This window comes from Homarus americanus, unplaced genomic scaffold (assembly GCF_018991925.1).
Source record: "Homarus americanus isolate GMGI-L3 unplaced genomic scaffold, GMGI_Hamer_2.0 scaffold4896, whole genome shotgun sequence".
NCBI lineage: Eukaryota > Metazoa > Arthropoda > Malacostraca > Decapoda > Nephropidae > Homarus > Homarus americanus.
In genome coordinates, this window is record NW_024749657.1 from 6,954,576 (window position 1) to 6,972,465 (window position 17,890).

Consider the following 17,890-nt stretch of genomic DNA (forward strand, 5'->3'; position numbering starts at 1 on the left):
CTCCCAAGCCCTCTAACTAATACTAATAAGACTATATGACTCTATAATGCTACTACCTATAATAATTCTTTTGGTTATATATCATTATTTTCACTCATTGAGGTTTTATCGAAATTCGTTATCTGATTTAAAAATGGAAACCTGTGAAATTAACCCCAATCATAAATGGCTATAATTTTAATATTATTTGTGCTAGTTAAACATCCAGCAATTATGAGAAGGAACCAGTCATGATACATTTTCCGACCACGATTGAAATAAATTCCTTTAGTTAAGATATTAAGCATATAATATGTCAATCGTAAAGTATCTAATGTAAAGACTGTAACTATGAAATTATATTGGGTACTAGGATGATTATAAGTATGGAGCAAGAAGCAGTCAAGGTACATCCTCACACCAAGTTTGAAGTCAATCCCTTGAGTCTATGGTAAACTACGGAACCAAACTATTTATGTCGTGCCTAAATATATCTAACTTTATTATCACTTAAGCTAGCCAATCACCAAGAATTACCAAATAAAATCCTATCATGATACACTTTCACACCAAGTTTGAAGTCAATCCATTAAGTCTGGGGAAAGTTATCGTGTGGACACTGATGTTTATTTAAACTTTGGACGGACGAATTGACCGAATAATAGAAACAGGAGAGAAAGGAGATCTAATGGTAGTGTGTCGGAAGCCTCGGGTAAATTTCTGCCAAATACATCTGCTTAATGTTGAAGTTTCTGCTATCTTATTATCACTCCCCTTAATAAATACTAGTTTATTTTCATTCACATAAATGAACAACTTATTTTCACTTAACATTATAACTATCTACCTTATTTTCAATCCTCATCAAAAACAACTTCCTTATTTTTTAACCCCATTATAAATACCATTCTTATTTTCACTTTCCATTATACTCACTATTAGAAATTTCCTATAATCATACCCTATTTTCACAGTTCCCCTATTGTGACTCCCTATTCTCAGACTTTTCCTTATATAATACCCCTTACCTTCCCTCCCTATGCTCAAGGGTTCAGCTGAAGGTGTAAGTAGGGGTTTTCCCTTTATGGTTCTGGATATTATATGTTAAAGAAAAACATTACAACTCTATATTAAAAAAGTTTTGTTTTGAGAGAGAGGGAGAGAAAGAGAATGGAGGAAGGGAGAAAGAAGAAGAAGAAGAAGAAGTGGAGGAGGAGGAGGAGAGAGAGAGAGAGAGAGAGTACCATCAAATTTCAACCTCGTTAAACCTGACGTTAAAAAATAACTGTTCTCATTAAAAAGGAAATGACCCGAACATGGTGTCTAGTTACGTTCGTCTTACGTGTATGAATGACTCAGTCTGAAGTCACAACAATGCAGACCTGTCTCCCTGAAGTCAAAACAATGTAAAATGGTCTCCCTGAAGTCAAAACAACATAAAATTGCCTCCCTGAAGTCAAAACAACGTAAAATTGCCTCCCTGAAGTCAAAACAACATAAAATTGCCTCCCTGAAGTCAAAACAACACAGCATTTGTCTCCTTTCAGTCAAAACAATACAGAACTGGCTCCCTTAAGTAAGAGAAAACCTCATCTGTCTGAAGGGTAACTCTCTTATTCCTCTGAGCTATGGCTTTAATACGTGTCATTGAATTGACTCTCAATCTTTCTATCTGTCCCATCAATCTGTATTTTACTTTGTGAATGTGAGTCGTCTTTCTTTATTTCTGTCTTAAACTAATTTCCTTCCCATTCACCCCCCTCTCTCTCTCTCTCATTCTATCTCCTTCCCTGTCTCTCTTCTTCATTCTTTTTCCCATTCTCTCTCTTACTTCCTCCTTCCTTTTCCATTCACTTCCTCTTCCTAAATCCTGTCTTTCTCCCGTTTTCTTCTTGCTTTCTCCCTCTCTCTCTCTTAATTCATCTCTCTACCCCCTCCCATTCTCTCTCCTCTTCCTCTCTCATCCTCCCTCTCTCTCTCTCTCTCTCTTACTTCCTCTCTCCACCTCTCCCTTCTCTCTAACCCCTTCCAGTTCTCTCTCCTACTACATCTCTCTAATACAACAAAACACTAACACACCATCTCCTAAGTGACAGATATCGTGTAATAACCGACCCACAACAACACGCTCCCTCCATGAGAAAAATACTACGCCAAGAATCCCTTCACAAACAACTTACCTAGAACCTAAAACACCAAATAAAACATATTAATAAACCACAAAATAAACATAAATAAACCAGATAGATAGAGGAATTTATATAGATCAATAGATACATTATTAATATATGTATAGGAAGGTATTGAAAACATATATGGTATTGCAGAAATTGTTACCAGTGGGATTTGTAAAATGGTTTGTGTCTTTAGTCAGGCTCGCTCTCTCTCTCTGTTTATTGAGTCCCAAAATCGTTCTGAACTCTCTCCGGATGTAATAGTTTATATATACCTTCTATATGTTGCTATAAGCTTAGTATTTCCTTATTCATGTATATTTACCTGTATTTCTAAACGGTACCTTAAATTTTTGTTTATGTACCTGTAATTATACTTGTATCCTGTACCTGTCCTTATACCTACACCTGTACCTGTACTTGTATATCCATCTGAACCGTGTGTAGTGTTGTTATTAAATTCACGAGAATAAATAAGAACAAAATAAGACTTAATCCTGTTCACTGGGAACGTAAAATGTGGGACAAGTTTCTGAGGCCAAAACGAGGTGAAAAATTTCCTCTTGGCTGGTAACATGTGGCGTCCCTTGTGTGTGTGTGTGTGTGTGTGTGTGTGTGTGTGTGTGTGTCCGTGTGTGTGTGTGTTCGAGCCTTTATTTCCCATCCTAGCGAGGCTCTACTACCTACCATCTCCCTGACGACTGTACACACACACGTACACACACACACACACACACTTGCATCTGATGACTATATGACCTTTCCTAAAATCCTTCTGTGTGTCCTCCAATGCGTCCCCCTTCAACACGACTCCTACTTCATCCCCCTGAAAGCTCCTTAAGGACTTAGGCATTGTTCCTTGGATGCGACCATGACGAAGTTGACTCCTAGAGGACCTTCATGATCTGTAATACTCTACCCATAATGCCACTTTTCCTTTTTCTCCCGGATATTCAACATTACTAATATATTTTATGCAGTAGTGTCAGTTTGGCGTCATTCCTGTAGGAGTATTGAAAGTCATCATGGGTAAGTTGATGCCCTCTCCTTCAGAAGGCTTTGGGATATATCTTTAAAGGATATCCTATCCTCCGCTGGCTTGGTATCCTGTTTTGCAACGCCTCTTCCGCCCTAGTACTCCAAAACTCATCCCTCTTCCTCCCTAGTACTCCAAAACTCATCTCTCTTCCTCCCTAGTACTCCAAAACTCATCCCTCTTCCTCCCTAGTACTCCAAAACTCATCCCTCTTCCTCCCTAGTACTCCAAAACTCATCCCCCTTCCTCCCTAGTACTCCAAAACTCATCCCTCTTCCTCCCTAGTCACTCCAAAACTCATCCTCTAGTACTCCAAAAACTCATCACCCTTCCTCCCTAGTACTCCAAAAACTCCTCACTCAGTACTCCAAAACTCATCCTCTTCCTCCCTAGTACTCAAAAACTCATCCTCTTCCGCCCTAGTACTCCCAAAACTCATCACCTTCCTCCCTAGTACTCCAAAACTCATCTCTTTCCGCCTTAGTACTCCAAAACTCATCCCCTTCCTCCCTAGTACTCCAAAACTCATCCCTCTTCCTCCCTAGTACTCCAAAACTCATTCTCTTCCGCCCTAGTACTCCAAAACTCATCCCCCTTCCTCCCTAGTACTCCAAAACTCATCACCCTTCCTCCCTAGTACTCCAAAACTCATCCCCCTTCCTCCCTAGTACTCCAAAACTCATCCCCCTTCCTCCCTAGTACTCCAAAACTCATCCCTCTTCCTCCCTAGTACTCCAAAACTCATCCCCCTTCCTCCCTAGTACTCCAACACTCATCCCCCTTCCTCCCTATCACCTACCTGACGACTTTGGCACCATTCCTGAAGACGACCATGGAAACGTTGACGCCCCCTTCAGAAGACGCCGTGACGCTGAGCTCCCGAAACTCCGCCTGTTCCACCCGGATGTCCCAGTCGCCATGGATTCTTTTGCCTCGGAAGTACTTTGACCTGTCAGAAATGGAAAGGGTTAATTGAGATCAGAAGGTCAGGGCAGTGTGGGTAAGGTAAGGAAGATGTGTGTGTGTGTGTGGGTAAGGTGTGTGGGTAAGGTGTGTGTGTGGGTAAGGTGTATGTGTGGGTAAGGTGTGTGTGTGTGTGTGTGTGTGTGTGTATTTTATCTTTCCTCACGCCTAACTATAAACACAACATTTCTCTTTGTCTCTCGCTCTTTGTCTCTCCCTCTCACTCTTTCCTCATCTCTCTCTGTGTCATTTCGTCGGCTTCTCCCTTATTCTTTGTCTGTCTTTCTTTATATCTACACCTCACACTCTCTCTCACTTCGTGTTTCACTTATATCTATATTTTCCTCTTAGTTTCTCTTCCTCACTATATCTCTCTCTTTCTCTACATCTACCCATCATCATTTTGTCTCTCTTCCATTCTTTCCTTATCTCTCTGTCGCTTTTCCTCTGTCTCTTACTCTATCTCTCTCTCCTCTTTTTTGTTTTTCTCCCTCCGTCTGTCAGCCTCTCTCTCTCTCTCTCTCTCTCTCTCTCTCTCTCTCTCTCTCTCTCTCTCTCTCTCTCTCTCTCTCAAAGTCATCCCTTTAAATCCTCTCACCCAGGAAGCGGAAGACATACTACCTACATTTGTTCCTGTCACCTGGCATTACGTCAGGTCAAGGTCAGCTAGTTCAAAGGTCATATGGTATTCGACATTCTTAACTCTGTTTCGAGGTCAAGTCCGTGTCAAGTTCACTCACTAATTATGACTCCTGGAGATAAGTAAGGTCAAGGTCAAGAAGGGTCAAAGTTCACCCACCAATCATGACCCTGGAGATAAGTTGGGTCAAGGTCAAGAAGGGTCAAAGTTCACCCACCAATCATGACCCTGGAGATAAGTTAGGTCAAGGTCAAGAAGGGTCAAAGTTCACCCACCAATCATGACCCTAGTATGAATAGGTCAGGTTAAGGTCAAAGGTTACTCACCAATCAGTGTTCTGGTCATCTATAACGAGTAGGGTGAAGCAGCGATCCTTGTTGTATGCGGGCCTGGCCTGTCCTGTGACCTCGCTTCGTACTGCCCCCGTTAACGATGACACACGCTGAGGGAAAAAGGTCATGGATGACTTATGAGGTGAGAGAGAGAGAGAGAGAGAGAGAGAGAGAGAGAGAGAGAGAGAGAGGTGGATGAGAAGATAAGAGAGATACAAGGCTACGGGATAAAAGAGAGACAGAGAAATAAACAGATAATAACGGGCAATGAGATAAAGAACAAAACAACATATAGAACAAACAACAACAACAACAACGGCAGTGAGTTCATGACCCCCGGGACCAGGTAATTGGTCATATTACTGTTAATGTGTCAAGGTGTTAGGTCGAATTCCATAACGTTTCGTACGATGGCTATTCCTAATAATTGAAGATATATGAACGTAGCTAACTGGTTGATCGTTAAGCTGAAACACATATATAACATCAAGATTAAGCTGGGACTCTTTACCATAACTAGATACGTTCACTTAATAGAGGTACACAGATTATATGTATAGTATAATCCTTTTAATACACACACACACACACACATCTATACTCATGCATACACACAGAAATAACCACATGTACGCACACAGAAAATGGAAGCACACACACACACACACGTAAGCTCATGTACGTACATTTACATTAATACGGTGTAATACAGAGCCATAAGGAACGAGAGATAAAGCTGATAGTCCTAATTCTTTCACATCTCACCTCACCCTAAATCAACATTCCGTGAAGCAGAGGAAAATATTTAGGAATGCTGGAATAAGCCAATGGCATCCCTAAGATTGATACCATCACTGCTTTGATTGGTTCATTATTGCGGTCTGGCGAGTTAGCTGAAACAACTATGGATGTTGGAATGAACAAATGACTTCCTGGGACTCATGCTATCAAGTTTGTGATTGGTTCATTACTGCGGGCTGGTGAGTTACCAAAGTGCCCTCGCTAGTTAAATCAACGCGATTGGTTGACTGCGTGTGAAAGGGCTGGAAGGTTGTGAGCCGAGCTGAATTTTGATGGAAATTCAACCATGTGTGTGTGTGTGTGTGGAGAGTTTAAATGTATGTTGACAGCTATAAAACAGTGAACTTTCCTCTGGTTGTTGTCTTACCCGTTTCTCCCTCTCTATTGTTTTATCTTCCCCCCCTCTCCTCCGCCTCTCCCTCTCACTACAACATTGAATAAGGACGCCCTGTGGATTTCACAATGGGTTTATACCTGGAAAGTCCCCACACGTAGCCTGAGGCCATCCTGGAAATGATAAAATATTCAAGAAGTTGTTGACATAGCCATCTGGGTCTCTGGCGGCTTGGTATGGGGTTGGGTCGGTGGTGGGGGGTTTGGGGTGGGGGGTCGGGGTGGGGGGACAGGGGGGGGGGTTATGGAATTGTCTCTCGCTGGTCTTGGAAGAGGTGATCAACAAGTTCCTTAAGGTTCCAGAATAGTTTCTAGTGTTCCGTAGATGTTCTGACAGCTGTTATTAGTGTTCCAGTGATATTCTGAAGATGTTCTAGTTTACTGAGATCTTTGTAAGTATTTTAAATGTCTTTCACAGATTTTTCAGGAAGTGTCTTAGGTGTATTAGACATGGATGGCAGTGTGGTAACAAAGGAAACACAAACAGCCACTGGGAATTTTACTCTTGGCTCGTGTTTCCATCTTAAAGTCTTCCTCAGAGGAGTGAGTATTAAATTATTGTTGAAAATCCTTAAAAAACGCGCGAAAGAAAAAAACAAAAAATAAAACAAATATCTCACCTGCCTTCGTTCGGTCGCTGTGGGCTGACAGGTGAAGTATGAATTCAACCTTATTTGTTGACATTTTGTGTACTGGATATCATGGTCCATCCTCCGTTTTTATGGTGAAGGTGACCAAAGACGGAAGCTGTCCACCGACTTCTTCTTGTGGTGAATTGTATCTTCTCTTGCACTGTATGGCAATGATCATGTCGTCAACGTAACGCAGCCAAGTCATCCCTCTACTGAAGAAGAGCTTGTGGTGTTACAGTTTCCAGAGGTCTTTTGTAAGTGTCCCAAAGGTCTTCCAGGATTAATCTAAAGTTTTATGGTCGTTCCAGAAGTTTTTGTTTTTTCGTGTTGGAGTCCTTTTCCCTTTTTTTTTCTCCGCATTCTGGTGTTGTACAGAAGATGTTACAGATGTTCCAGGAATGATACAGATGTGTTCCAAGAGTGTCTTTATGTTCTGTTTTACTCATACGTCTTCCAGGCATTGATTGTATATTTTCTGTTGTTTTTCATGGGTATTCCACAGGTTTTATTACTTGTTGTTGTTGTACCAGGAGTGTTCTGAAGTTCTTCTTGAATTCCAATGAGTCCTCCAGCTTGTTTCTTGCATTCCCATATTCGTTCCAGTGTTCTAATGTTGCTTGGAGTTGCTGGCTCAAGGAAACACAGGCTTGACAGGTGTATTTATATGAGGGGTCTGTACAGTATGGCAGCGGGATACCAACTACCAATACAGGGTAACACGCGAACAGGAAACCTCACGCCACGTCATCTATATCCAACCACTCAGACAAGCAACTAAAAACCAACTCTCATTTACACCACCAGAGAGCAGCACTCGAGCACACACTCATTCACGCCACAAGAGGACTCACTTGAGCTCACACGCATATACATAAACACTATCCACCAACTGGTTTCTTTCAATCCATTATCGTTCCAGATGTTTTATTGTTTTCCCATGAGTTTCCAGCTGAATTCATGCATTCCTACATTCCTGTGGACTTTTAAACCCTTTATGAGGTGCTACAGTAAAGTGCCAAGGCTTTCAGAGTGGTTCCGGATTCTCTAAGATCTTCTACAGGGTTAGACACCTTTCAAAAGTGTCCTAAAGAGGTTCCTGGTCTTGTAAAGGTAATCCAATAGGTTTCCAGACATTCAGTATTGGTTTATGATTGCGGGCCAACACAGGCTGGAGCTGAAGTCTTACCGTCTGTGTTTGTCCACCAACATAAATCAACCCCTTATTTGTTAATGTGGATAATTCCCATTCAGTATCGTTCCAGTGAGTGTTGAAGTGTTTACAGAGTTCTTCCACTTGGGAGTTTCATCTCTCAAAAGTACTCCAGTCAGGTTCAAGTCAATTAGACGTGTTCCAATACAATTTTAGATCTGTAAGAAGTGTTCTACACCCTTCAGAAGTCTTCCAATAGAATTCCAGTTTTCCAAAAGTGTTCCAGGTCATTCAGATGTCTTCCAGTGATATTCCAGGTTTTCCAGAAGTGTTTCAAGTTCCTCATATGTCTTCCAATGGCGTTCCAGGTCTCCCCAAAGGTACTCCATGTTCTTCATCTGTCTTCCAAAAATGTTCTGGGTCCTTCAACTGTCTTCCACGGGTGTTCCAAGGCTTCCAAAGGTGTTCCAACGCCCTCAAATGTGTTGCAAAGCTTCTAAATGTATCCCAAGGCTTCCAAATATGTTCCAAGGCTTCCAAATGTATCCCATGAGTTCCTAATGAGTCCTAAGTCTTCCAAAGGCGTTCCAAGGCTTCCAAATGTTTCCCAAGTCTTCCAAATGCGTTCCAAGGCTTCCAAATGTATCCCAAGGCTTGCAAATGTATCCCAAGACTTCCAAAGGCGTTCCAAGGCTTCCAAATGTATCCCAAGGCTTCCAAAGGCGTTCCAAGGCTTCCAAATGTATCCCAAGACTTCCAAAGGCGTTCCAAGGCTTCTGAATGTATCCCAAGGCTTCCAAAGTGTGTCCCAAGGCTTCCAAATGTTTCCCAAGTCTTTCAAAGACGTTTCAAGGCTTCTGAAGGTGTCCCAAGGCTTCCAAATGTATCCCAAGGCTTCCAAAGTGTGTCCCAAGGCTTCCAAAAGTTTTTCTTGAGGCGTTGTATAAAAACCCAACCCTCTTATGGCTCCCGGGAACATCCAGAGCAGCCATAATATCGATCGTCTCTTCCAGGTGGACATAGAAGCACACTGTTATTTATTCAAGACTTGTTGTGGTTTATTGAGCCTTTATTAATCACTATCCCGGCTGCTTCTCTGTTTTTGGGTAATTTGTTATTTATGAATTTTCTTTTCTCAGGGATTTTTTTATTCATGAGATTTTTATTGGCGATTTTTTTTCTGTCGGATTTTATTTTATTTTTATTCATTCATTTAGTAATATATTTACTTTTTTACTTACTGACTTATTTATTTACTTACATACATACTGACTGACTGACTGACTTATATACGTTCATACACACATACTTATTTACTTATTTACAGGGGCTAGTGCACAACCATCCCCTTAGACCTCTCACAGAGTCCATAGATGAAGTCACAGAGTCCATAGATGACGTCACAGTGTCCATAGATGACGTCACAGTGTCCATTGGTCACTTGAAGGTTTTTGTTTCATCCACGTAATTGACTCCTGTGGTGTAAGACTCACCAGGGAACCGTAAAGACTCTTTATCGGCACGGGTGATAGCGATAATGACGATAAAACCCCGGATAACTGCCACGGAGGGCGATAAGGGAGAACGGGAAAATTGTGGTGATGGTAGGTGATGGTAGTGATGATAGGTGGTGGTGGTGGGTGGTGAGGGTGGGTGTAGATTGTGGGTAGGTGGTGATTGTGGTGGTAGGTGGTGGTGATGGTGGGTCATGGTGGATGATGGTGATAGTACCACTTACCATCACCACCATCACCATCACCACCACCACTACCACCACTACCACCACCACCACTACCACCCACAGCTAACCACCATTCACGTTAACATTAGCCGAGACACTTGGGCCGAAAATGGTTCCCTGACTTTAAAACTCCACAGAACTTTTCACACTGCTGGTAATTAAGAGGTCAATTGTGGCAGCCCCCCAAAGGACAGTATATAATTAGCAGTGAAGTGAGATAAGCCATTAAAAGAAGATACTAATTAGCTAAGACAGTTATTAATTTAGTTATGGTCGGGAGATGATAGCATGAAGGTCAGTGGTGATTAGTTAGAGATGGGGTGATTAGCTAAATACAAGGTGGTAATTAGCTAGAGACGGTTGATGATTAGGTTCTCTCTCTTAGCATGATCAAATATTTTGTCTTTTTCTCCTTTTTTTTTACTTTCACTCATATACACACCTCCAAATCTTTCTTTTATTCAATTATGAATTTTCTTTCACTTTTTCACATTTTCTTTCTTACTTTCTCTCATCTGAAGGAAGCTCTCCCCCCCCCCTCTCTTCTCATTCACTTAGGAAACTCTCACTCTCTCTCTCACCTGCAGGAAGCTCACTCTCTCTCACCCACGTGCAGGAAACTCACTCTCTCTCCCTCACCTGCAGAAGCTCTCACTCTCTCTCACCCACGTGCAGGAAGCTCACTCTCTCTCAGGAAGCTCTCTCTCTCTCACCCACGAGCAGGAAGCTCTCTCTCACCCACTGCAGGAAGCTCTCACTCTCTCTCACCCACGTGCAGGAAGCTCTCACTCTCTCTCACCCACGAGCAGGAAGCTCTCTCTCTCCCTCACCTGCAGGAAGCTCTCACTCTCTCTCCCTCACCTGCAGGAAGCTCTCACTCTCTCTCCCTCACCAGCAGGAAGCTCTCACTCTCTCTCCCTCACCTGCAGGAAGCTCTCACTCTCTCTCCCTAACCTGCAGGAAGCTCTCACTCTCTCTCCCTCACCTGCAGGAAGCTCTCCCTGGTCTTGGAGGGGGAGGAAGGAGCCGAGGTGGTCCTGGACCCCGGCCTGGAGAAGTTAAGACTGAAGCCTCCAGTGCTGCCGCCACCGCTACCTCCACCCCCGCCGGTGCTGGGGGCGGTGCTGGGGGCGGTGCTGGGGGCGGCTGGCGTAGTAGTGTCTGTGCTGGCATACTGGGTGGTACTGCCTCCCCCGCCGCCCCCGCCCGCGACGCTGCTGCTGTTGCTACTCACCTGAGGAACCACGGTGAGGTGGTAGGGGAGGGAGAGACCGAGAAAGACGCCAGTTTAGTGTATATATGGTGAGGAAAGAGGAGGAGGACGCCCCTCATCTGAGAGGCCCGGTTGTCCTTCCTTCCGCTACATATTAAACCAATTTTTTTTTTAAAGATTTTTTTATTAATTTTTTTGTTTTGTTTTGTATTTTTGCAGTACTTAAATTTATTCATGTATATAATGTATCTATCTTATTTTTTGGAAGGCTAATTGAAATCATCTGTGTATATATATTTTTGGAGGTGAAATAGTTATCATTGTATTTAAATATATCTATATATTTTTTTTTGGAAGGGGTTAAATATCAAGCTTATTTTCTTCATCATCATGTTAATGTGTCGTGGATCATGTAAATTTTTTTGGGGGGAGAGGTAAAGAACAACACATAATTTACCTTTTCTTAATTAATACGAGAAGGTGAGGAGTCAAAATATTTCCAAATTAAAAACCAAAAAGATCGTCATGAGAAGAAGTGGAAAATAAGCTTTCAATGGAAATTAGTTTTAACTCATTAACTTATCAAATTACTTAAACTAAACTAAAATATCATGCAAGGGGGGGAGGGGTTGGGAAGCCGGGTGTTTTAAAGGGCAAGGGACGCGGGGAACAAGCATGCTATTAGGTGGTTAGAGATAGTAGTAGTAGTAGTAGTAGTAGTAGTAGTAGTAGTAGTAGTAGGTTCAGGAGATGGTCATGCAGGTGTGAGTGAACTAACATTAACTGAGGCAGATGTGAAGGTAGGTAAGGTATGTTCTAAAACAATTGTGCACTAGGACAGGTGTGTGCCAAAGCAGGTGTGTGTGTGTGTGCTGAGGCAGATGTGTGCTAGGACAGGTAAGTGATAAGACAGGTGTGCTAAAGCAGATGTGTGCTGGGGTAGTTGTGTGCTAGGACAGGTGTGTGCTTGGACAGGTGTGTGGTGGGATAGTTGTGCGTTAGGACATGTGTGTGTGTGTTGTGGGACAGGTGTGTGTGTGTGTTAGGGCAGGTGTGTGCTGGGGTGGTTGTATGTTGGTGTGGGAAGGAAAACAATAATTATGCTTGGGTGGGAGTAAGTGTGGGTGGGAGTGGGTGGGGTATGTGTGGTGAGGGTGGGAGTGGGTGGGGCTAAGTGTGGTACAGGGCAGCAAGGTAGCCTCACTAATTACTACCACAGATTACCAGTCTTTACCACACCGGAGCCAAGCCACCACATCTGTCGATATCTATAAGAACTAACTCATTATTACCCATCGTTAAGTAGCTATAATAATTAGCTAAGTCAGTATCATACATTAATAAACACCTATAATAATTAGCTATCTCAATATCATCCACTATTAAATCAGAACCATAATAAAAATCTAATCTATTCATTAATAAAGAAAAAACTCTAAAATTCTGTCAAACTTAAGAAACCAAAAAAAAAAAAAAGGAAAATATGAAGACTGAAACACGAAAACTCTTCTTAATGTGACTTAAGCTGACAACCTGAAACCCAAACTGAAATAAGACTTCGATTTAGATAAACCAAGTTGAACGAGTAAAATTTTTTGGGAAAAGTTAAGACAGAGATGTTTTAAAAATCTATAAAATATTTCACAACAAGAAAAAATTATATAAGAAATATATTAGATCTGGGTGAAAGGTTATGTAAAAAAGATATTTAATTTCACAACCCGGAAAAAAAATGATAAACAAAACCCCCCTAAAAAATACCACCACCCTAAATGGGACCAAATGACTCGACCAAATCAGTCCTATAAGAAACACATGGACAATAAATAATCAGAAGAATTTTAAAGTAGAGGAAGAAAATGTCACTACAGAAAGGGAAAGAGTTAGAGAAAATTTATGCCAAGCTGCCGAGACGTAAAGATAATCCATGACAAGGTTGCATGATCCCCGCCTGCTTGTATTGAACGACTCCACACATGCGAGAGACATATCCCCCCAGCTACCGACCACAAGCTCCACCACGGCATGAAACTGAAGGAGTAAACTGATGGTGAAACATCCATTGTGTGGGATGAATACAACAACAACAACAACAACAACAACAATAATAATAATAACAATAATAGCAATAATAATAAATAATAAAATAATAATAAAAAACTAAACTAAACTTCATCTTACAAGGACAAATTTCTTCCTACCTAAAAAAAATATCAATTAACAAGGACATAAAACCCTATTAAATATATTTATTGATACAATTAAACTCTTGTACCTACTGTGGCTCTGTGTACACTATGGCTCTGTGTACATTATGGTTCTGTGTACACTATGGCTCTATGCCCAATATGGCTCTGTGTCCGGTGTAGATAGAGACTGGTGGGGTCGTAAAGTGTGGGTTAAAAAAATCTCTCTAAGAAACTAGCATTATCGTGGTACCCAGTAGGTTGGGATGACTCGAGACAACAAAGTGCTATACACGCTCGATGAACTGTCTCGATAGTTGGGTCTTTCTGTACGAGATTATCAACCATATGGAATTTTCCACCATTAGGCTGGTGGGAATGACGTTGTGGTTGCTTATATGACTCCGTTTTCGTGATTGGTTAGTTGGGCGATGTCCAAAGAGGCCTTTCAACCAATTAGAACTCAAAGATGAGTCAGGCAAAGCAAAAACAGTGATTTTGATAAGAGAATGAATGGGTAATGCATTTAATATCTGAACCGTAGAATGTTTGATAGACAGAATCAAAACAGAATATGAAGGGAAGTATTTCTGTCTCATTGACCCAAGAATTTGCATAATTTTGACGTCACGGGGGGGTGCAGGTGGAGGCGTGACGTCAGAGGGGATCTACACGAACAGCATACTGAGCACCACGAGAACGCTCCGGACTCCAGCTACTCCACACAAACAAATACCTGCTTAAGCCTCGCCTGAGAGACGACGAAAAGAAATAAAAGGAAAACACAATTAGTTCTTGGCTTTAAATCATCAAAAAGACAGTGATATGGTTAGCAGAAATGGTCACAGGTTTATGCCAGAGACACACAAAGATTTTTTTGTTTTTAAGTACATGTTGGTGGAAGAGACTAAAGCTGTCGGATATAAATATGTAGATTAAACTATGAAAATTTAAAGACTGTATTTTTTTTTTTGCTCATTCCTAAGAATCAAAGGAAGCAAGAAAAGGAGTTGAGGTATAAGAAGAAGAGCGGAAGTTCAAAAGTATTGGTCTGCAGAGAACTTTCCATTACATATCTTGAAGGTGTCTTGGTGCACTGGCTGTCATGCTTGCCCTCACCGGGGTGGTATAAAAATAAGAGAGGTCCCTTCTAGATGAGCATTCACCAGCAATGTACCATCTATCGCATCTATTCAAAGCCAGAGAGACTTACCATGGTGGTCGTGCTATACAGTTTTGTCTTCACCAGATCTCTATACAAAAGGGGCAGTTTGCCAGCTAGCTAACTATCTCAGACGGGTCAGTATTGGTCAGGGCTATGCTGGGTTTCACAGGCGGTACCGTCATCAGCTAACTACGTCATGCATCAGGTAAAGCTTCCTGAGTGTTACCTGCTGAGGCTGGGCCTTGGGCTGAGCTTTAGCTTGGCCCTGAGACACTTGGGCCTGAGGCTGGCCCTGAGGCTGGCCCTGAGGCTGGCCCTGATCTGGGCCCTGAATCTGGCCCTGAGAATGGTCCAGTGACTGACTCTGAGACGGCCTGCGGGACTGGGGTGCCCCGGGCGACGCTTGCTGTCTCTCAGCCTTACGGTAGGAGGAGGAAAGGCAGAAGAGGAAGAAGAGAAAAGAGCAGGCAATGAAGGAGAGGGAAAACAAAAGAGAGCGATTATAGCAACAGCGTCATGTGAGACAGCTGGAACAAGACTAGCAGGTGAGGCAGGTCTCCCTCCCCCCCATCAAAGATTCACCCGCGGGGGGGAAGTAAAAACTCAACCATTGGCAGTGTCATTCGAGGGCGGAAAAATAGAGTTCAGATGGAAAAAGAAATAGGGCTTGAAAATTATGAACACCCGGAGGACCAGGAACTGTACGCAATGCAGGACTGTATACTGAAGGGAAGAACATTTGAGCATAACTGCACATTCCAAGCTTATACAAGACAGCGAGGGTTCTTGAATACCATCACCTCCGACGCCTCCAAAACCCACAAGAGTACCCCAGCTGCTTGAGAGGTGACTCCTAGCTGAGGTACCCCAGCTGCTTGAGAGGTGACTCCTAGCTGAGGTACCCCAGCTGCTTGAGAGGTGACTCCTAGCTGAGGTACCCCAGCTGCTTGAGAGGTGACTCCTAGCTGAGGTACCCCAGCTGCTTGAGGGGTGACTCCTAGCTGAGGTACTCATAGCTTAAGGTTCTTCTTGTAGCTGTTGGCGGGGATAGGATGGATGGGACGGTCAAGGGTTAAGGTTCTTCTTGTATAGCTGCTGGCGGGGATGGTATGGGATAGGATGGAATGGGATAGGATGGGATGGGATAGGATGGGATGAGGCTGATGGTACTCAAGAGCCTCTCGCGGGAAAACACTAGAGGGAAGAGAGAACTGCCAAACGGAGGCTCTGAGGCCGTGATTGTGATTTACCTCGTCTCTGGTATCGTCCGGCTTTAGGGGTAATAACTGGGTTTAGTGACCACCACCACCACCACAACACGTACATTAGATTTTTCACTAGATTTAGATTTTAATGTTAGTTTTTTTTTCACTGAAGTTAGATTGTCAAGTTAATTTTTCACTGAAGTTTAGATTGTCAAGTTAATTTTTCACTGAAGTTTAGATTGTCAAGTTAATTTTTCACTGTAGTTAGTTTATAAAGTTAATTTTTCACTGTAGTAAGTTTATAAAGTTAATTTCTCACTAATTGAATTTTTTTACTGAAGTTTAGATTTTTAAAGTTAGTTTATTTACTATTCTTATATTATATAATTAATTTACATTATATTAAATCTAGCTTTCCTTTCCTGTATTTTCACTTTATAGTTAGCTGGACACTGTACTTAGATTTTAAAGCTAATTTTCTCACTGTAATTTAAATCTATTTTTTATTGCACATAAGACTTTCAAATTTAGCTTCTTTAATATCATTAGACTGAAAAATTAGCTTTCATTATACCTAAAATAAGCTCCTCGTGATATCCAGACTGTAGAGTTAGCTTTTTCACAAGTAATCTTAAACTTAGCTTTTATCCACCATACTTTAGACTACACAGCTAAACTTTTGTTGTAATAATACTGTAAAATTATCCTATTTATCATACTGAAGTGTAGCTTTTTCAGCATACTTAAATATAGCTTTTATAACCATAATTAAATATAACGTTTTCACTATGACTAGACTTTTAAGTTAGCTTTTACCATTACACTTAAGGTAGTAGTCATAGTTTCTTATATTATAGCTTTAGGATCTTAGAGTTACCATCCAGCTATGAGTCAAAGATATTTTCACTATGATTAAGTCTAGAGAATTTAGCTTTCTCGCTGTACATAAAATAACACAATATATTAAGGGATTTCTATAAGGTAAAGAAATATCCAGCCTTAGAGAATCCAACCCCACTGTAACGTATGATAAGATCTGGTAGAGTAACTGACAATAAATTACTTGTTTCGTCATTTTTTCATCATTTTTTCGTCCTTCATTGCAATTTCCTTAATGTAATTACTTTAATGAGTGTTGTTACGTTTGTCTGTGGCTTAAAACTATCATATCTCGGTATTAAATAACTTTGTGTGCATTAACATGATATAGTGTTAATTTAAGTATCATATTTTTAACATTAACACAAAATTTCTGGAATTTGATCACGGAAATAAGTTAATATTATTTTCTTTATGCTTTTACGTGGATATTATTATTGTTTTTCATTTTTATCTTACAGACATGATGTTATTTTGTTTCCTATACGCGACAAAATATAGATGACAGTATACGATCAGATCCTATAAACTTTCTAAACCTTTCGCATCCCTTACACTTAGAATCCGATCCTCTTTCTAGTACAGTTCAGCCATCTATAGCTTATTAAACACTCAAAACAATAGACTACGTAAAGTTTATACATTTTATTTGGGATTCAGGTCACTTTATGGAATCGAAACCGACAAGACGATGCTTTTAAGTCCTCTTTCATGGTTGGCACCTTATTACCTACGTTTGTAAATAATGTAAACCTGTAAATTAAGCTATATAACTCACTTAAAACAACAAAGTTAATTTTTCTTCGTTCACTTTTAACTTATACAAGACCCTAATTTTATCCTAATGCTATCTTAAATATTTACAACTAGATATGTAAGATAATTAAAGACTAACTAACTATCCAGTGATCATTCTCCACTAACTAATACTCCAATAACTGCAAATTAACTAACTATCCAATGATGACAAGGTACTAACTAACTACCTAACTACCTAACTAACTAACTGACTATCTTATATTTATACTAGCCAGTCCTTGTAATTATGGCACTTAACTCAGGTACATAAATTACTTTGGCCTTTGTAATCATACCGTCATACTTTTCTTAATTACGACATACACACACACACACACATACACACACACACACATACACACACACACACACATACACATACACACACACACACACACACACACATACACACACACACACACACACATACACACACACACACACATACACACACACACACACATACACACACACACACATACACACACACACACACATACACACACACACACATACACACACACACACACATACACATACACACACACACACACCCCTCCCATCTGAACGTGTCTCACAACTAGTCATCAAGTGAAATTATAT

The 17,890-nt window shown here is 41.1% G+C and overlaps 1 protein-coding gene across 6 annotated transcripts in view; it reads right to left on the bottom strand.

The window, feature by feature from the left end:
- LOC121853599 (synapsin-like) overlaps window positions 1-17,890 on the bottom strand; it is a 70,056-nt gene that overhangs the window by 21,126 nt on the left and 31,040 nt on the right. For 2 of the 6 annotated variants that reach the window (XM_042347846.1, XM_042347845.1), the window contains exons 4-7: window positions 14,632-14,823; window positions 10,827-11,075; window positions 5,119-5,234; window positions 3,989-4,138 (exon numbers count right to left, since the gene is read on the bottom strand). In XM_042347846.1, the coding sequence (XP_042203780.1) occupies window positions 3,989-4,138; window positions 5,119-5,234; window positions 10,827-11,075; window positions 14,632-14,823 (707 nt within the window). Of the gene's footprint in view, window positions 1-3,988; window positions 4,139-5,118; window positions 5,235-10,826; window positions 11,076-13,976; window positions 13,992-14,631; window positions 14,824-15,655; window positions 15,677-17,890 lie in introns of all 6 variants that reach the window. The other 4 variants (XM_042347847.1, XM_042347850.1, XM_042347849.1 and 1 more) reach the window with 4 other exon arrangements.